The sequence below is a fragment of the Dryobates pubescens genome, chromosome 23 (assembly GCF_014839835.1).
Source record: "Dryobates pubescens isolate bDryPub1 chromosome 23, bDryPub1.pri, whole genome shotgun sequence".
NCBI classification, from domain to species: domain Eukaryota; kingdom Metazoa; phylum Chordata; class Aves; order Piciformes; family Picidae; genus Dryobates; species Dryobates pubescens.
The window spans coordinates 1275943-1295925 of record NC_071634.1 but is presented as its reverse complement, the minus strand read 5'-3'; the positions used below and the strand labels follow the sequence as shown (position 1 = coordinate 1295925).

General features: G+C 56.0%; 3 protein-coding genes and 1 pseudogene across 3 annotated transcripts; all 4 read left to right on the top strand.

Moving 5' to 3' along the window:
- The first annotated feature begins 4372 nt into the window (after positions 1-4372).
- LOC128898410 (feather beta keratin-like) lies at positions 4373-4717 on the top strand. The gene has a single exon (XM_054172082.1). The coding sequence runs from the start codon at positions 4400-4402 to the stop codon at positions 4715-4717; it is 318 nt and encodes a 105-aa protein (XP_054028057.1). The 5' UTR covers positions 4373-4399.
- Positions 4718-9546: 4829 nt separating this feature from the next.
- On the top strand, positions 9547-9885 carry LOC128898409 (feather beta keratin-like). The gene has a single exon (XM_054172081.1). The coding sequence runs from the start codon at positions 9568-9570 to the stop codon at positions 9883-9885; it is 318 nt and encodes a 105-aa protein (XP_054028056.1). The 5' UTR covers positions 9547-9567.
- A 3521-nt stretch (positions 9886-13406) lies between these two features.
- Positions 13407-14483, top strand: LOC128898408 (feather beta keratin-like; annotated as a pseudogene).
- A 3098-nt stretch (positions 14484-17581) lies between these two features.
- Positions 17582-17926, top strand: LOC128898435 (feather beta keratin-like). The gene has a single exon (XM_054172244.1). The coding sequence runs from the start codon at positions 17609-17611 to the stop codon at positions 17924-17926; it is 318 nt and encodes a 105-aa protein (XP_054028219.1). The 5' UTR covers positions 17582-17608.
- Positions 17927-19983: the final 2057 nt, after the last annotated feature.

The following is a 19983-nucleotide window of genomic DNA, read 5'->3' as shown; positions in this document are numbered from 1 at the left end:
ATAAGGAATAGTCTGGATGCCCACACTCAGAGAGTTGTGGTCCAAGGTTTGATGTACAAGTGGAGACCAGTAACGAGTGGTGTCCCTCAGAGGTGCACCCTGGGAGCAGGTCTGTGTTGGTGACATGGGATGAAGGCACCCTCAGCAAGTCTGTGGATGACAGCAAGCTGTGTGGTGTGGCTGACAGGCTGGAGGGACGAGCTGCTGCATGAGCAGCAGGTCAAGGGAGGTGATGCTCCATGGTTACTCAACTGTCAGGAGAACTCAGCTGCAGTGTGGGGTTGAGCTGTGGGGCCCCCAGGCCAGGAAGGACATGGAGGTGTTGGAATGGATCCAGAGGAGGCCAGGAAGATGAGGCCAAGCTGAGAGAGTTGGGCTTGTCCAGCCAGGCTGGTGGGAGGAGATTCAGCCAAGTGTCCCTGGAGCAGGCTGCAGGGTGTGCAGGAGAGTGCTTGAAGGCTGTGAGCAAGTGGTGGACTTGTGGCACATTCTGGAAGAGTCCAGGTGGTAGACTGAGTGTCTAGAGGTAATGCTGGTCACTCCTTCCGATGAGAGGTCTTCTGGCACTTTTCCCACCCATCCCCATGGCCTCTTGAGCCGGGACATTGTCCCCTGTAAAGCTGGCAGAGGCCTGGGAGAAGAGAGGCAGAGGAATCACCTGGGTCTGGTGTGCAGGAGAAGTTTATTGAGGGCAAAGCAGAGGGCAGAGGCAGGAGCAGCAAGGGGATGGGTGGTGGTGTGAGCGCAAGCAGGGCGAGCATAGTATTAGCAGCCAGTGGAGCTGTTCAGCAGGGGTGGATTGTGGTGGGTTTAGGCTCTGCCTCTAAAATTTAGTTACAGATTTTGAGCAGAAATGTAGACAATTATAAATAAATCACTGTTGGGTGTAGAAAGGAAAACAAAAGATTATTCTAAACACATTCATTGGATAAATATCTGGAATGAGACAGGCTGTGCCATAACAATTCTCTCTCTTCTTTCCTGATCTCTGATGGTTTTGCTTTGCTTGGGAGAGATTAACCTGCTTGTCAGCAGGCCTTGGCTGAGCTGGTTAGTTGAGTCTAACTCCTGCTTTCTCTCTGCTCCTTTTCTCTTGTGGGACAGGGGTTAGGGGGGGAGTGGGACATCTTCCCTGGTCTTTTTGACCATAGGGGGTCTGTGTTGCTTGGTAATTGTAAATATCTGTAGACTATTGTAACTCCTGGGTATGTTGTACACATTCATTGCATCCCACTGTCGAGTGTAGTTCTTGCTTGTAAATACAGCTTTGCTTCTGACTGAGCTGGTCTGGCAAAGTTGATGCTGGGGTTGGGAACTTCAACCCACCACAAGAGGCAACACGGGACAATACTAACTGTGGGTGAGAGCAGGGTTTTGACCTGCTTAGCCAGTTGGCACGGGTTCAGGATGAAGTGATGGGAGTCTGATGCACCAGGCTCCTCAAGAGGCCATAATCTGTGCTTAGAAAGTGCAGGGTGGCAGAGCTGCTGACCTCACTGCTTACTCCTCTCAGAACAGAAGGCTCCACCACTGACCAACTGCTGTGCCCAAGACAGCCTCCAGGCTCCAGCTCACACACAGCTCGCTCTTTGCTCACAAGCAACAGGGCCAGAGGAGCTGGCACTCAAGATCATCTGCTTAATCACCTTCCCTGGCACTAAACTCACACTGTTATAGATGACTCCTGGTAAAAGTTGTTGGTAACAGTTTATTGGCACTAAAAGATCTTAAAAAGGTAATAAAAGGCAATAAAAGCAATAAAAGCAAGCAAAGCAACTGGTTGGGCATGCGAGGTGTAGTGAAGGATGCTTATGGTCAGGATTGTGTCCCAAACATTTCTGGAACATACTCTTCTGAGTGTTAACCCTCCTTTGTTTCCCCCTCCTTTCTGGGGGCAGCAGGGGGGATCCTGGTGCCACTGAGTCCAGGTAAACAGCCTGGGTATAGCATATACTTACGCCGTATTTGGTAAGTGTTAGTCCATTGGTTAACCTTGCGTTAGCAACAGACTGCTCATGGGGCCAGTATTCACTGGGGCAAATGGTCAATAGAGGTCGTTTGGTAAATAGGCCCCCCCCACATCGTGTTGGAGCCTGTGAGTGTGTGCGTGCCAGTGCTGCCCTGGTCCACCTTGCCCGAGACTCAAGCCAGTGCCCCAAGAGACCTCACGCTCCTTTGACACCGTCACCCAGCTGCGTGCGGTGCCGTGGACAGTACCCCGTGGGATCGACCACTGCGCGATCCCTCGCTGCAGGAGGAGTGCCAGCAGCCCGTGTGAGCCAGCGTGGCTGACCTGCCACAGCCCCCCTCGAGCGGGAGCCCTTTGTGTCCTGGGAGGAGCAGCAGCCACGCGGTGCAGCCACGCGGCCGGCGCCGCTTCCTGTCTCCGTCTCACGGCACATCCGTGCCACATTTCTGGACTATAGATATTACTGAGGGGAGACCTCACGAAGTCCTCAGCTTGTAAGCCAAGCCTTTCTTTAGCGAGTTTCCAGTTAAGGTAGCGTTTGGATTGCTGCGGGTGGAGGGTTGCCGGTCACCGACCAACCCCTCCCCCGCCGCTGTCTGAATTGGTTTCGATTCTAAGTTCTGTGAATGGTTTGATTCAAGTGCCCATACACAAACATTCTGTAAAGACAGTTTCACTAACCGGATAGCGATACCTGTGAAGGGTGACTGGAAATACCCCCTCACAGAGTTTGTAGATATAGATAAAATCAATTCGACATGTATTTCCGTTGGTGTATCTGCCGCTCACTTCTGAGGGCATATTCACAACACGAGGGTACAAAACTTCACCCCACAGTAGCTTTACAATAGCTTTCTTCATCTTATACAGATACATCATCTGCATAAACAAGCTTATGCTAAATAGAAGGCAGGCATATGATAATGAGTCTTCAGAATAGGTGATCAAATCCCTTCTCCCTACATTCTGTGTGGTAGGGGTCAAAGCATCCACTTGCCCGCGTGCTCAGTCGTCCAGGCTTCTTATCTAAAGAAAACAAATTCTCAGCGCTTCTCCTCAGCCTTGGGGTCTCCAATTAGCCAAACACACTGTCTCTGTTTAAGTCTGTAAAATATGCAGCTCCCCCATTGCCCTCAAAACAGGCTCCTGCAAGCTCCTCACCCCCAGTCCCAGAGCACTCGGAATTGTCTAACACAGATCACAGAATCACCAGTATATTCATAGCACACACCAACAGCCCTGCAGCGTCCAACATGCTTCTTCTGGCTCTTTGGTGCCATGGGCAGCACCTTGACAAATGTCCATTCAGCTGGGCCAAGCAGGACTGCTGGGAAACAATGGAAAGTGTCTTGCTGAGCTCCTCCACCAGCTCCCTCAGTAGCCTTGCCTGCCTCCCTCCAGCCCCACAGACCTGGGTGTGTCTCACTGGAGCTCCTTCCTGACCATTTCCCCTTGGAGAAGACAAAGGCACTTCTGCTGTGCAGAAGCAGCAGCAATCCTACTTGGCTTTGCCCTCTCTCATTTGCTCCCTTCAGAAGCTCACAAAGCCCTTGGAGTCCTCCTGGGTTCCCTGCTTTGGCATCCACAGGTCAAGAACTCTTCTCTTGCGGAGCTCCAGCTCCAGCTCTCTGTGCAGCCAGCCTGCCCTACCCCAGGGCCTTCTCTTTCTCCAGGAAGTCTTCAAGACACCTGTGCACATGGCACTTTGGCACGTGCTTTAATGCCCATGGGGGGGCTTGGCCAATGCTTGCACTTGATGCTCTTAGAGGTCCTGTCCAATCTAAACAGTTCTCTGATTCTGGCACTCTATGACCTGCTGCTGAGCCACCAAGAGGTCCTGTTTGAAGACTGTCTGGTCAGGCCTGCTCATCCTGGATTCCTCTGCCTTTCAGGATGGCCTCCCAAAACACTTTGTCAAGCAGGTTACTAAACAAGGCCAAGTGTGTCCTCTGACACTCCAGGGTGGCAGAGCTGCTGACCTCATTGCTTCCTCCTCTCAGAACAGAAGGCTCCAGCATAGAGGAACTGCTGTGCCCAAGACGGCCTCCAGGCTCCAGCTCACACCCAGCTCCCTCTTTGCTCACAGACAACAGGGCCAGAGGAGCCGTTGCAGGGCTGCCAGGAAATGAGACCCCCAGCCACAAGGCAGCCACAAACCACAGCAGCCCAGAGCCACGCCGTGACCTCACTGCTGACACCCCACCTCTGCTGGGCTGGGCTCACCTCTGCTGCCAGCCCTGCCAGCATAAAGCCGGCCCAGCGCCTCTCTCCCTCACAGACGCCTCCTGACGCCTTCTCCTGCGCTCTGCTCCCTCCACCAGGTCAGCCTCCAGCCCCTCACCCTCCTCCTGCCCCAAAGGCCATCTCTCTCACAGCCCTGTGCTCCCTCCACACCCTCTCTCTCTTCCAGGGCCCCTCCACCCCACACCCATGGCCTGCTACGACCGCTGCCGCCCCTGCGGACCCACCCCGCTGGCCAACAGCTGCAACGAGCCCTGCGCCTTGCAGTGCCAGGACTCCCGCGTCTTCATCCAGCCTTCCCCCGTGCTGGTCACCCTGCCAGGACCCATCCTCACCTCCTTCCCCCAGAGCACCGCCGTCGGATCCTCCTCAGGGGCTGCCCTGGGCACCGAGCTCAACGCCCAGGGACAGCCCATCTCCTCCGGCGCCTTCGGCAACGGCTACGGCTACGGCTTGGCTGGCCTGGGCTATGGCTGCGGCGCCGCGAGAGGCTGCTACCCCTGCTGAGGGCCCTGCACACCCCCCCTGACACCACACACAGCCTGCAACAGCTCCTGCAGCACAAGCCCCTGGCCTGATGCTCGCCCTGCTTGCCCCTCACACCGCCTCCCTTCCCCCTGCTGTTCCTGCCTCTGCCCTCTGCTTTGCCCTCAATAAACTTCTCCTGCACACCAGACCCACATGCCTCCTCTGCCTTTCTTCTCCCAGGCTTCTGCCAGCCTCACAGGGGAAAAGGTCTGAGCTGAATAGCCCATGGGGGTGGGTTGGAAAAGGGCTGGAAGACCTCTCTTCAAAACAAAAGACCCAGCCAGAGCACCAGACAGTAGTACAAGGAGACTTCCTGAATGTAACTCAAACCATTCTCATGGCCATATTCAGGCATGGACACACCAAGGCACTTCTGCCCACACCTCTCCCACCATGTCTCCCTGGCACCACACTCCTCAACACAGAGTCACGAGTTGGAAAGGTCCCTCAGTACAACTCAGTCCAACCTTTAAGCAACACTACCAATCCAACTGCAAACCATTGCCCAAAGCACCACAGATAGAACAGAGTTTTGGAGACACTCATCCCATTGTCCTTAGCCATCGATTCCCCATGGCCAAAGCCCCCTCTAGAACATTCCTACCCTCAAACACATCAGGCTTCCTGTGGATCTTGGTGTCATCTGCAAGCTTATTGAGTATGCCTGTGGTGACTGTCGTAGTTTGGGCTGGGTGCCCTCTGCTACAGGGGTGTTTCCTGTGTCCAGCAGTCCAGCCCAGTGGGTGGGCACAGGAAATTCTGTATTTCTACCATAATCCCTTGCACCACTATAAATTTTGCGGTGGGGTCTGGCACTTCCTCTTTCCTTCCCTCTCCGAGACTTGGTAACTGGGGGAGAGATCTCCCGGCCATTGGCCTGATTGAGCCCAAGGCCACTGGGGGATGGGCAGTCTCAGGCCTGGCCAGCTGAGACCATCCTAATAGTAGGGGGGGGGGAAGGAGGAGCCCTGGGCGTTTTGGGTTGCACTCTCAGGTGGGGTTTGGGGTCTTTCTGGGTTTACTTTGGTTTCTTCCTTATCACCATGTTTCCTTTTGTGCACACTCACTCTTCTCTATTTAAACTCTCCACTACTTTTGCAATCAGTTTGTCTGAGTCGTTATTTCTGCGCGTGGTGGTGTGGGGGTTTGCCCCAACCCATTACAGTGACAAAAGAGATTGGAATCAATACAGCTGATCAGTATGATCTACTATTGTTCCTTTATTGCTTCAGTGTTGTTAGATTACAATGCAAGCATAGTACAGAGCAGAGAGTAGAGCTGACAGGCTAGTAAGAAGTGCATCGAAGAAGTGCGCAGTAAGAAAACCTTTACAGCTTCTATCAACTCGTAGGGCATTGCTGGCATGGCTTCATTGGCCCCTCACGAGTGACCACACACTATTACTATTGATTAGTGGTTAAACTAGGAATAACAGGGAAGGTTGTTGATGCAGGTGTGCGTCCTGTTACTCCAAGATAACTCTCTGTGTTTATAGCTACCAGCGTCCTGCTTTGGTTACACGGTGCAGGCACAGCACTATTCTGCTCTACTGCTAGCCACTTCCACACCCATGCTGGACAAGGCCTACCACCATGTCAGGCTCTAGGCCTACACTGCCAGATTGCTCACACTGCTTATTGCAACCATTACCACATAAGCCCTCGATCCCTTGCCCACATCAGGGATAGAAGATCCTAAAGACAACAGGCCCCAGCAGAGCCCTGCAGAACAGCACTGCTGAGCAGCCACCAACTGGATTGGCCTCCATCCACCACCACTCTAGGGGCACAGCCATGCTGCCAGTTTGGTGCCCAGGGCAGAGTCTGCAGCTCCCAGCTGTCAGCAGCCACTTTCTGCAGGAGCAGCCTGTGGGGCACACTGGCAAAGAGCTTCCTAAAGCCCTGCTGAAAACCACCCAAAGCTGCTCCCTCATCCACCACGTGGGGCCCTTGGTATGGAAGGAGATCTGCTCAGGCAGGCAGCACCTGCCTTTCAAACCCCTTGCTGACTGGGCCTCATGGCCCAGTTCTCCACCATGTGCTGTGGGATGGCACTCAAGATCATCTGCTCCATCACCTTCCATGCCAACCTCACATGGGACAATGCCTCAGCTCGGGAGGCTTGGAGGGTGGCTGGGACAGGGCCACAGGACCTCTCTCAGGAAGAGGTAGCTGCCACTACCGCAAGACACACAGTCTGGCTGATGGACTCCTCCAGAATGTGCCACAAGCCCACCACATGCTCCAAGCCTTCAACACAACACCACTCTCCTGCTCATACTTCCAAGGAACTCAGGCTGCTCCAGGGACACTTGCCTGAATCTCTTCCCTCCAGCCCGGCTGAACAAGACCAACTCTCAGCCACCTCCTGATCACCATTCCACACTCCTCAGCATTTCAAGGCATTAGAATAGAATACAATTAACCACCTTGGAAAAGACCTTTGAGATCATTCTCTGCATCCACTCCAGCATGCTCATGTCCTTCCATGGCTAATCTAGGGGCATGCAGTGGACACAGCAACAAAGGCTTTACCAACGCTTCAAGGTGATCACCACTCATGGCTTCCTCCTCTTCCACAAAGCTCCTTACTTCAACACCAAAGACATGCAGGGGGTTCAAACACCACTTACTCTTCCTAAGGCCACACCAATCCTTCCCTGTCACCTTCCTGTCCCTTTCAGCTTGGCAGTGCTCACCTCGACACATCCTTCCACCCCCTGTCCTTCCAGCAAGGTCAGGCTCACCAGGCTCTACTCTCCCACATCCTGCACCTGGATATTTTTCTACTTATGAAGAGCAGGAGCTCTGTGCCATTCTTCAGGAAATGCTGCAGGCACCAGGACCTTCAGGAGCTAAACGAGAGTGGCCCCCAAGGCCATCAGCCAGCTCAAACACCACAGGTAGCAATCCTGCTGAGCCACTTGGACACTCACAAGTCCAAGGGACAGGATGGATCCATCCTAGGGTGCTGAGAGAGCTGGCAGATGAGCTGGCCAAGCTGCTCTCCATCATTTTCCTCCAGTCCTGGCTCACTGGAGAGGTCCCAGATGACTGAAACTGGCCAAGGTAGTCCCCATCCACAAGAAGGGACGGATGGAGGAACCCAGAAACTCCAGGCCTGGCAGCCTGAACTGAGTGCCAGGGAAAGTGATGGAGCAGATTATCCTGGGGGCAATAACTGCACCTGAAGGATGGCCAAGGGCTCAGGCCCAGCCAACATGGATTTAGAAAGGGCAGGTCCTGCCTCTCCAACCTGATCTCCTTCTATGATCAGGTGACTGCCTGCTGGATGTGGGGCAGGCTGTGGATGTGGTCTGCCTGGACTTCAGCAAGGCCTTTGACACTGTCCCCCACAGTAAACTGCTGGCTAAGCTGTTAGCTTGTGGTTTGGACCACAACACTCTGTGCTGGGTTAGGAACTGGCTGGAGGGCTGAGCCCAGAGAGTGGTGGTGAATGGTGCCACATCCAGCTGGCGGCCAGTCACCAGTGGCGTCCCCCAGGGATCAGTGCTGGGCCTCATCCTCTTTAACATCTTCATTGATGATCTGGATGAGGGGGTTGAGTCAGTCATCAGCAAGTTTGCAGATGACACCAAGTTGGGAACGGATGTGAGTCAGTTAGAGGGTAGAAAGGCTCTGCAGAGGGACCTCGACCGACTGGACAGATGGGCAGAGTCTAATGGCATGGCATTTAACAAGTCCAAGTGCCAGGTGCTGCACTTTGGCCACGGCAACCCCATGCAGAGCTACAGGCTGGGGTCAGAGTGGCTGGAGAACTGCCAAACAGAGAGGGACCTGGGAGTGCTGATTGACACCCACCTAATCATGAGCCAGCAGTGTGCCCAGGTGGCCAAGAGGGCCAATGGCATCCTGGCCTGTATTAGGAATACAGTGGCCAGCAGGAGCAGGGAGGTCATTGTGCCCCTGTACTCTGCATTGGTTAGGCCACACCTTGAGTAACTGTGTCCAGTTCTGGGCCCCTCAGTTTAAGAAGGACATTGAGAGACTTGAAGGTGTCCAGAGAAGGGCAACAAGGCTGGGGAGAGGCCTTGAGCACAGCCCTATGAGGGGAGGCTGAGGGAGCTGGGATTGTTTAGCCTGGAGAAGAGGAGGATCAGAGGAGACCTCATTGCCCTCTACAACTACCTGAAAGGTGGTTGTAGACAGGAGGGGGTTGGTCTCTTCTCCCGGGCAACCAGCACCAGAACAAGGGGACACAGTCTCAAGCTGTGCCAGGGGAGGTTTAGAATCGAAGTGAGGAAGAAGTTCTTCACTGAGCGAGTCGTTCGTCATTGGAATGTGCTGCCCAGGGAGGTGGTGGAGTCGCCGTCCCTGGAGGTGTTCAAGGGGATATTGGACGTGGCACTTGGTGCCATGGTCTAGTTGTGAGGTCTGTTGGGACAGGTTGGACTTGAAGATCCTTGGGGTTTCTTCCAACCTTAGTTATACTGTGAGATTGTGATAGGGTGATACACTGCTCCAAAGCCAGCAGAGCTCCCTGGGCTGCCAGGAAATGAGACCCCCCCACCGGGGCACAAGGCAGCCACAAACCACAGTAGCCCAGTGCCACGCCATGACCTCATTGCTGACACCCCACCTCTGCTGGGCTGGGCTCACCTCTGCTGCCAGCCCTGCCAGCATAAAGCCGGCCCAGCGCCTCTCTCCCTCACAGACGCCTCCTGACGCCTTCTCCTGCGCTCTGCTCCCTCCACCAGGTCAGCCTCCAGCCCCTCACCCTCCTTCTCCTGCCCCAAAGGCCATCTCCCTCACAGCCCTGCGCTCCCTCCACACCCTCTCTCTCTTCCAGGGCCCCTCCACCCCACACCCATGGCCTGCTACGACCGCTGCCGCCCCTGCGGACCCACCCCGCTGGCCAACAGCTGCAACGAGCCCTGCGTCAGGCAGTGCCAGGACTCCCGCGTCTTCATCCAGCCTTCCCCCGTGCTGGTCACCCTGCCAGGACCCATCCTCACCTCCTTCCCCCAGAGCACCGCCGTTGGATCCTCCTCAGGGGCTGCCCTGGGCACCGAGCTCAACGCCCAGGGACAGCCCATCTCCTCCGGCGCCTTCGGCAACGGCTACGGCTACGGCTTGGCTGGCCTGGGCTATGGCTGCGGCGCCGCAAGAGGCTGCTACCCCTGCTGAGGGCCCTGCACACCCCCCCTGACACCACACACAGCCTGCAACAACTCCTGCAGCACGAGCCCCTGGCCTCATGCTCGCCCTGCTTGCCCCTCACACCTCCTCCCTTCCCCTTGCTGCTCCTGCCTCTGCCCTCTGCTTTGCCCTCAATAAACTTCTCCTGCACACCAGACTCACATGCCTCCTCTCAATTTCTTCTCAAGGCCAGGGCTGCCCTGGCCTTTGCAGTCACTCAAAAAGGTCCACAAGAGCTCTCCTCAGAAATATGCCACCAGCAACACCTCACAGCGGCACCTTGGGAGGGTTTGGATTGTGACACAGCCCCAGCAGCGCCTCGCACAAAGGCTCCAACACCACAACGTTCCTCTGTGATGCCTCTGCCCAAGTCCCTCAACAGGCTGCCCAGCTGACCGCCAGCCTTGCTTTGGAACCCTCAGTGTGTGTAGTGCTGGGTCCTTGGTGGACCATCTGCCTGGCCAGTGTCCCCATTCCACCCAGCTGACTGTCCCCAGGCCACGCTCTTACCTTCCTATGGCATCCACAACTCGCCCCCTGGGCAGTAGCCTCAGGACACCATCTCCTCTTCACTGCAGGCTCTGGACTAGCATCCTCCTAGCTGCACGCTCCCTAGACCACCTGTGAGGGGTCTTGTGACCGTTTGAGGCTGTGCCTTTAAGAAAGGGACAGTGCTGGGACACTCTGGCTGAATATTTTGACAAACAAAGATAGGTCTAAATGAATTTCATTGCTAGATTGGTAGACTGTAGCTTTAACTTTTAGTGCAGTTGGAATGTTCCTCAGTTCCACTCTGTTCTCCCTTTCCAGCCTGTCTGCTTCTGAGCAACCAGCCGGAATGCCCTTCAATGCCAGGTGATCATTAATCCCGCATGCGCTTGTGTATTGGGTTGGGGCAGATCCCCTCCCCACCACAGGCAGAAATAACCACTCAGACAAACGGATTGCAAAAAGTGATGGAAAGATTAAATAGGAAAACTATAAAAACAACAATGAAAGTTTTTACAGAGGACCACAAGCACCATGACAAAAGAGAGAGATCCCAGAACATACCCAAGAACGTCCCATCCCCTCCTGGGTGTACACCCAAAAGCCCCAGGGCTCTTTCCTCCCCACATCCCCAAACCCAGCCTTGGGCCTGTGCAGGCCCGAGGGAGGCAGCTCATGCCATTTTACCTAGGCAGCAGCAGGGAATGAAAGAGGAAGTGAAGACCCCGCATGGACATTTTAAAGGGGAGCAGGGCATTATGGGAATGGAATACCTGGTTCCCTGTGACCACCCCCTGGGCTGGGGCTACCCCTTGGGACCTCCCAGGTGTGGCCTGCGCAGTGGCATCTGGGCCAGCACCCAGATGCTTGTAAATGCAGCATTCCTTTGCTTCTCCGACTGAGCTAGCTGTGCTTTCTTTCTCTGTGGGGGAGGGAGAGCTGGGCCTTCTCTCAACCTACCACAGGTCTCCAAGCAACCATCTCTCTGATCTGAGGTCACACAGAAAGCTCCCTCTGTGAGGTCAGCTGCCTGCTCAGGGTGGGCTCCCTGAGGTCCTGAGGACCAGAAGCAGGAGCAGGCCCTTGGCCCTGCTTGGCTGGGCTGCTGAGGCTCCTGTGGGGCGGCGTGGCCAAGAAGGTGGCACTTTGGGCACATTCCCCTCTGCTACCCTTTTACCTCTCTGCCTTCTGAGCCTGGGCACTTAAACCTTGACCTCTGGCCACTGAAGATCTTTGCTCGCCCCCCACTTGCTTATCACCAAGGAAAAGGACCTAGAGATGTTGGTCAATATCCAGCTGGAGATCAGCCAGCTTGTGCTCCGGTTGCCAAGGCAGCCTCCAGCCTCCTGGCTTGGATCAGCAAGAGTGTGAGCAGCAGGAGCAGAAGGTGACCATGCCCCCTGCACTGTGGGGCACTGTGGAGGCCACAGCTCCCATCCTGTGCTCACTTTTCAGGCCTCTCACTCCCAGAAGGACATTGAGGTGCTGCAGCAGGTTCAGAGAAGGGCAATGAAGCTGGTGAGGGGTTTGGAGCACAGGTCTGGTGAGGAGCATTTGGGGGACCTGGGCTTCTTCAGCCTGGAAAATGGGAGGCTGAGGGAAGAGCTTTGGAGTGTGTGCAAATCTCAGAAAGGCCATTGGAGACTGGTAGAGGTTGGTCTCTTCTCCCAAGGAACAAGGCAGAGGGCAAGAGCAAATGGCCTCAATTTGCACCAGGGGAGCTTTCAGTTAGATATGAGGAAGAATTTCTTAATGGAAAGGCTTGTTGAGCCCTGCACCAGGCTGTCCAGGGCTGGAGGGATGGAGAAGCTGTGCAGGGGTGGTGCTAAGGGACTTGTTTGAGTGGTGGCCTTGGCAGCACGAGGATGCTTCTTCTTAATGCTCCTAAGCAGCAAGCAACCATCCTGTTGGCCAGGTGAGTGGTAGAGAAAGCTCTCCCTGGGCTTGCCTTTAAGGGCATGCCCGTATCTCCATGCCACAGCAAGCCCTGGCTGCTCCCACAACATCACAACACACTTCAACACCATGTTTGACAAGGAGATGGGAGCTGGCAGAACTCTTGCATCACAGACTCACTTGAGATGGAAAACTCCATCAAAATAACCGAGCCCAAGCTTTAAGCAACACTACCAATCCAACACCAAAGCATGGCCCGAGGCACCAGAGATAGAGCAGAGTTTTGGTGACCCTCATCCCATTGTCATAGCATTGCCACTTTGGTCCCCAGGGCAGAGTCTGCAGCTCCCAGCTGTCAGCAGCCACTTTCTGCAGGAGCAGCCTGTGGGGCACAATGGCAAAGAGCTTCCTAAAGCCCTGCTGAAAACCATCCAACGCTTCTCCCTCATCTGCCACGTGGAGCACTTGGTATGGAAGGAGATCTGCTCAGGCAGGCAGCAACTGCCTTTCAAACCCTTTGCTGACTGGGCCTCATGGCCCAGTTCTCCACCATGTGCTGTGGGATGGCACTCAAGATCATCTGCTCCATCACCTTCCATGCCAACCTCACATGGGACAATGCCACAGCTCGGGAGGCCTGGAGGGTGGCTGGGACAGGGCACAGGACCTCTCTCAGGAAGAGGTAGCTGCCACTACTGCAAGACACACAGTCTGGCTGAGGGACTCCTCCAGAATGTGCCACAAGCCCACCACGTGCTCCAAGCCTTCAACACAACACCACTCTCCTGCTCATACTTCCAAGGAACTCAGGCTGCTCCAGGGACACTTGCCTGAATCCCTTCCCTCCAGCCCGGCTGAACAAGACCAACTCTCTCAGCCACCTCCTGATCATCATTCCACACTCCTCAGCATTTCAAGGCAGTAGAATAGAATACAATTAACCACCTTGGAAAAGACCTTTGAGATCATTCTCTGCATCCACTCCAGCATGCTCATGTCCTTCCATGGCTGTGGCCACACAGCTGAACACTGCACTGCAGCTCAGCTCTCATGAGAGCTGAGCAAAGATGGAGATTCAGCCTGCCCACTCACACAGCCCCTGCCGGATCAGCTCGTCTAGGGGCATGCAGTGGACACAGCACCAAAGGCTTTACCAACGCTTCAAGGTGATCACCACCCATGCCTTCCTCCTCTTCCACAAAGATCCTCACTTCAACACCAAAGACATGCAGGCCGTTCAAACACCACTTACCCTTCCGAAGGCCACACCAATCCCTCCCTGTCACCTTCCTGTCCCTTTCAGCTTGGCAGTGCTCGCCTCGACACATCCTTCCACCCCCTGTCCTTCCAGCAAGGTCAGGCTCAAAAGGCTCTACTCTCTCACATCCTGCACCTGGATATTTTTCCACTTACTAAGTGCAGGAGCTCTGTGCCATTCTTCAGGAAATGCTTCAGGCACCAGGACCTTCAGGAGCTAAAGGAGAGTGGCCCCCAAGGCCATCAGCCAGCTCAAACAGCGCTGGTGGTCATCTACACTGCCGCAAAGCCAGTAGAGCTTCCTGGGCTGACAGCAAATGAGACCTCCCAGCCACAGGGCAGCCACAAACCACAGCAGCCCAGTGCCACGCCGTGACCTCACTGCTGACACCCCACCTCTGCTGGGCTGGGCTCACCTCTGCTGCCAGCCCTGCCAGCATAAAGCCGGCCCAGCGCCTCTCTCCCTCACAGACGCCTCCTGACGCCTTCTCCTGCTCTCTGCTCCCTCCACCAGGTCAGCCTCCAGCCCCTCACCCTCCTTCTGCTGCCCCAAAGGCCATCTCTCTCACAGCCCTGCACTCCCTCAACACCCTCTCTCTCTTCCAGGCCCCCTCCACCCCACACCCATGGCCTGCTACGACCGCTGCCGCCCCTGCGGACCCACCCCGCTGGCCAACAGCTGCAACGAGCCCTGCGCCTTGCAGTGCCAGGACTCCCGCGTCTTCATCCAGCCTTCCCCCGTGCTGGTCACCCTGCCAGGACCCATCCTCACCTCCTTCCCCCAGAGCACCGCCGTCGGATCCTCCTCAGGGGCTGCCCTGGGCACCGAGCTCAACGCCCAGGGACAGCCCATCTCCTCCGGCGCCTTCGGCAACGGCTACGGCTACGGCTTGGCTGGCCTGGGCTATGGCTGCGGCGCCGCAAGAGGCTGCTACCCCTGCTGAGGGCCCTGCACACCCCCCCTGACACAACACACAGCCTGCAACAGCTCCTGCAGCACAAGCCCCTGGCCTCATGCTCGGCCTGCTAGCCCCTCACACCACGTCCCTTCCTGGCCCTTGCTGCTCCTGCCTCTGCCCTCTGCTTTGCCCTCAATAAACTTCTCCTGCACACCAGACCCAGGTGCCTCCTCTGCATTTCTTCTCCCAGGCCTCTGCCAGCCTCACAGGGGAAAATGGCTTGGCTTGGGGGTGGGTGGGAAAAGTGCCAGAAGACCTCTCATAGGAAGGAGTGACCAGCATTACCTCTAGACACTCACTCTACCACCTGGACTCTTCCAGAATGTGCCACAAGTCCACCACTTGCTCACAGCCTTCAAGCACTCTCCTGCACACCCTTCCAATGAATTCAGCCTGCTCCAGGGACACTTGGCTGAATCTCCTCCCACCAGCCAGGCTGGACAAGCCCAACTCTCTCAGCTTGGCCTCATCTTCCTGGCCTCCTCTGGATCCATTCCAACACCTCCATGTCCTTCCTGGCCTGGGGGCCCCAAAGCTCAACCCCACACTGCAGCTGAGCTCTCCTGACAGTTGAGTCACCATGGAGCATCACCTCCCTTGACCTGCTGCTCATGCAGCAGCTCGTCCCTCCAGCCTGTCAGCCACACCACACAGCTTGCTGTCATCCACAGACTTGCTGAGGGTGCCTTGATCCCATGTCACCAACAAAGACCTGCTCCCAAGGTGCACCTCTGAGGGACACCACTCGTTACTGGTCTCCACTTGTACTTCAAACCTTGGACCACAACTCTCTGAGTGTGGGCATCCAGACTATTCCTTATCCACCAACCTGTCCCCCCAGCAAGTCCACAGCTCTTCAGTTGAGAGACTTGGCTGTTGTGCAGGACACTGACAAACGCTTTGCACACGTCCAGGTAGGTGACATCAGGTGCTCTGCCCTTACCCACCAACACTCCAACCCTCTTGCAGAAGGCCACCAAATTTGTCAGCCACACTGAGACCTTCTTGAAGCCATGCTGCTTGTCACTCAGCATCTCTCTGTTCTCTGCTCATCTTGCCACAGTCTCCAGCAAGATCTTCTCCATGGTCTTGCTGGGCACAGGGGTGACACCATCAGGCCTGTAGTCAAGCTCACTCTTCCTCTTTAGCCTCCTCACATGGCCATCACCTGCTGCCACCTGGCTGCTGAGCACCCTTTCACCTTACCCCAGGGATGGATGAGGATGGCCAACACTGGGCCCCACGGATACGAGTTCTGGGCTCCACCACTTGAGACTTGCCCCAGCCAGATTTTGGGGCACTCATCAGAAGCCTCTGGGCCCAGAGCTTAAGCACTTTGCAGTGTACCACACTGGTGACTTACAGAGCAGGCTGCTGGCCAGCTTCTGTAGCAGCATGCACTCAGAATCTCTCACAGCTTTAGGGAGGGGAATATCAGCCACAGCTCTCTGTGCCTCCACAAAGCCACCCAGTTCAATGGAGAACGCATGGAGGATGGCCAAGGACAGTTTCCCTTCTAGAACCCAGGCTGACAACTCCCCATCCCCTTCTTGGCTTCCAGGAGCCTGGCAGAGCTTGCCAGGAGGATTTTCTGGAGAACCTGCCCTAGAGACAACGTCAGGCTCACCAGGGTCTAATATCTCAGATCTTCCTACTGAAGCCTCAAACACAGGAGGGCTCTGAGATTTCTCACACTCCTCAAGAACAGCTCCAAGGCACCATGGCCATCCCAAGCTAAGGCACAGTGGCCTCCCAAGGTCAGCAGTCAGCTCCCTCAGCATTCCTGCCCACACCACTCCTTCCCACCTCCCTTCATCTTCCTCAGCATCCAGCACTGCTTGCCTGAAAAACAGCCTGGAAATGCTCACCTGGGCTCATAGCCATTGCCCAACCCTTGCCAGGAAGCCCCAGCACCTAGGCCTGGACTCTGCAACTGCATGCTGCATGCAGCACTCTGGGGAGAAACACCAGGCCTACACACAGGCTCAGCTGCACCTGAGCCAGGCTAAGTCACATTTTCTCTGTTCAGCTAGGCTGCCCTTATTCAGAACCTGCTTGTCTTTAGGAGCATGGGGACAGTCTGCAATTGAATCCACATGACTTCCAATGTAAAGGCTCTCTCCCTTCTGGGCAATTTTGACAAAGGCACTTCTGCTGTGCAGAAGCAGCAGCAATCCTACTTGGCTTTGCCCTCTCTCATTTGCTCCCTTCAGATGCTCACAAAGCCCTTGGAGTCCTCCTGGGTTCCCTGCTTTGGCATCCACAGGTCAGGAACTCTTCTCTTGAGGAGCTCCAGCCCCAGCTCTCTGTGCAGCCAGCCTGCCCTACCCCAATGCCTTCTCTTTCTCCAGGAAGTCTTCAAGAAACCTGTGCACATGGCACTTTGGCACGTGCTTTAATGCCCATGGTGGGGCTAGGGCAATGCTTGCACTTGATCCTCTTAGAGGTCCTCTCCAATCCAAACAATTCTCTGATTCTGGCACTCTATGACCTGCTGCTGAGTCACCAAGAGGTCCTGCTTGAAGACTGTCTGGTCAGGCCTGCTCATACTGGACTCCTGTGTCCTTCAGGACGGCCTCCCAAGATACTTTGTCAAGCAGGTTACTAAACAAGGCCAAGTGTGTCCTCTGCAAGTCCAAGGTGGCAGAGCTGCTGACCTCACTGCTTACTCCTCTCAGAACAGAAGGCTCCAGCATAGAGGAACTGCTGTGCCCAAGAGGGCCTCCAGGCTCCAGCTCACACACAGCTCCCTCTTTGCTCACAGACAACAGGGCCAAAGGAGCTGTTCCTGGGCCACAGGAAATGAGACCCCCAGCCACAGGGCAGCCACAAACCACAGCAGCCCAGAGCCACGCCGTGACCTCACTGCTGACACCCCACCTCTGCTGGGCTGGGCTCACCTCTGCTGCCAGCCCTGCCAGCATAAAGCCGGCCCAGCGCCTCTCTCCCTCAAAGACGCCTCCTGACGCCTTCTCCTGCGCTCTGCTCCCTCCACCAGGTCAGCCTCCAGCCCCTCACCCTCCTTCTGCTGCCCCAAAGGCCATCTCTCTCACAGCCCTGTGCTCCCTCCACACCCTCTCTCTCTTCCAGGGCCCCTCCACCCCACACCCATGGCCTGCTACGACCGCTGCCGCCCCTGCGGACCCACCCCGCTGGCCAACAGCTGCAACGAGCCCTGCGTCAGGCAGTGCCAGGACTCCCGCGTCTTCATCCAGCCTTCCCCCGTGCTGGTCACCCTGCCAGGACCCATCCTCACCTCCTTCCCACAGAGCACCGCCGTCGGATCCTCCTCAGGGGCTGCCCTGGGCACCGAGCTCAACGCCCAGGGACAGCCCATCTCCTCCGGCGCCTTCGGCTACGGCTACGGCTACGGCTTGGCTGGCCTGGGCTATGGCTGCGGCGCCGTGAGAGGCTGCTACCCCTGCTGAGGGCCCTGCACACCCCCCCTGACACCACACATAGCCTGCAACAGCTCCTGCAGCACAAGCCCCTGGCCTGATGCTCGCCCCGCTTGCCCCTCACACCGCCTCCCTTCCTGGCCCTTGCTGCTCCTGCCTCTGCCCTCTGCTTTGCCCTCAATAAACTTCTCCTGCACACCAGACCCAGGTGCCTCCTCTGCCTTTCTTCTCCCAAGCTTCTGCCAGCCTCATAGGGGAAAAGGTCTGAGCTCAAGAGGCCGTGGGAGTGGGTTGGAAAGGGGCCAGAAGACCTCTCTTCAAAACAAAAGACCCAGCCAGAGCACCAGAGAGTAGCACAAGGAGACTTCCAGAATGTAACTCAAACCATTCTCATCGCCAAATTCAGGCGTGGACACACCAAGGCACTTCTGCCCACACCTCTCTCGCCATCTCTCCCTGGCAACACACTCCTCAAGCACAGAGTCACGAGTTGGAAAGGTCCCTCAGTACAACTCAGTCCAATCTTTAACCAACACTACCAATCCAACTGCAAACCATTGCCCTAAGCACCACAAATAGAGTTTTGGTGACCCTCAACCCATTGTCCTTAGCCATCGATCCCCCATGGCCAGAGCCCTCTCTACAACATTCCTACCCTCAAGCACATCAGGCTTCCTGTGGATCTTGGTGTCATCTGCAAGCTTACTGAGTGTGCCCTCCATCCCTTGCCCACATCAGGGATAGAAGATCCTAAAGAGAACAGGCCCCAGCAGAGCCCTGCAGAACAGCACTGCTGAGCAGCCACCAACTGGATTGGCCTCCATCCACCACCACTCGAGGGGCACAGCCATGCTGCCAGTTTGGTGCCCAGGGCAGAGTCTGCAGCTCCCAGCTGTCAGCAGCCACTTTCTCCAGGGGCAGCCTGTGGGGCACACTGGCAAAGAGCTTCCTAAAGCCCTGCTGAAAACCACCCAAAGCTGCTCCCTCATCCACCACGTGGAGCCCTTGGTATGGAAGGAGATCTGCTCAGGCAGGCAGCACCTGCCTTTCAAACCCCTTGCTGACTGGGCCTCATGGCCCAGTTCTCCACCATGTGCTGTGGGATGGCACTCAAGATCATCTGCTCCATCACCTTCCGTGCCAACCTCACATGGGACAATGCCTCAGCTCGGGAGGCCTGGAGGGTGGCTGGGACAGGGCCACAGGACCTCTCTCAGGAAGAGGTAGCTGCCACTACCGCAAGACACACAGTCTGGCTGAGGGACTCCTCCAGAATGTGCCACAAGCCCACCACATGCTCCAAGCCTTCAACACAACACCACTCTCCTGCTCATACTTCCAAGGAACTCAGGCTGCTCCAGGGACACTTGCCTGAATCTCTTCCCTCCAGCCCGGCTGAACAAGACCAACTCTCAGCCACCTCCTGATCACCATTCCACACTCCTCAGCATTTCAAGGCAGTAGAATAGAATACAATTAACCACCTTGGAAAAGACCTTTGAGATCATTCTCTGCATCCACTCCAGCATGCTCATGTCCTTCCATGGCTAATCTAGGGGCATGCAGTGGACACAGCACCAAAGGCTTTACCAACGCTTCAAGGTGATCACCACCCATGCCTTCCTCCTCTTCCACAAAGCTCCTCACCTCAACACCAAAGACATGCAGGGGGTTCAAACACCACTTACCCTTCCGAAGGCCACATCAATCACTCCCGGTCACCTTCCTGTCCCTTTCAGCTTGGCAGTGCTCGCCTCGACACATCCTTCCACCCCCTGTCCTTCCAGCAAGGTCAGGCTCATCAGGCTCTACTCTCCCACATCCTGCACCTGGATATTTTTCCAGTTACTAATAGCAGGAGCTCTGTGCCATTCTTCAGGAAATGCTGCAGGCACCAGGACCTTCAGGAGCTAAAGGAGAGTGGACCGCAAGGCCATCAGGCAGCACAAACAGCACTGGTGGCCATCTACACTGCAGCAAAGCCAGCAGAGCGGCCTGGGCTGGTAGGAAATGAGACCCCCTGGGCACAGGGCAGCCACAAACCACAGCAGCCCAGTGCCACGCCATGACCTCACTGCTGACACCCC

Excerpts from the sequence above, each read along its gene's own strand:
- LOC128898410 (XM_054172082.1), top strand. The coding sequence starts at position 4,400 with ATGGCCTGCTACGACCGCTGCCGCCCCTGCGGACCCACCCCGCTGGCC.
- LOC128898409 (XM_054172081.1), top strand. The coding sequence starts at position 9,568 with ATGGCCTGCTACGACCGCTGCCGCCCCTGCGGACCCACCCCGCTGGCC.
- LOC128898435 (XM_054172244.1), top strand. The coding sequence starts at position 17,609 with ATGGCCTGCTACGACCGCTGCCGCCCCTGCGGACCCACCCCGCTGGCC.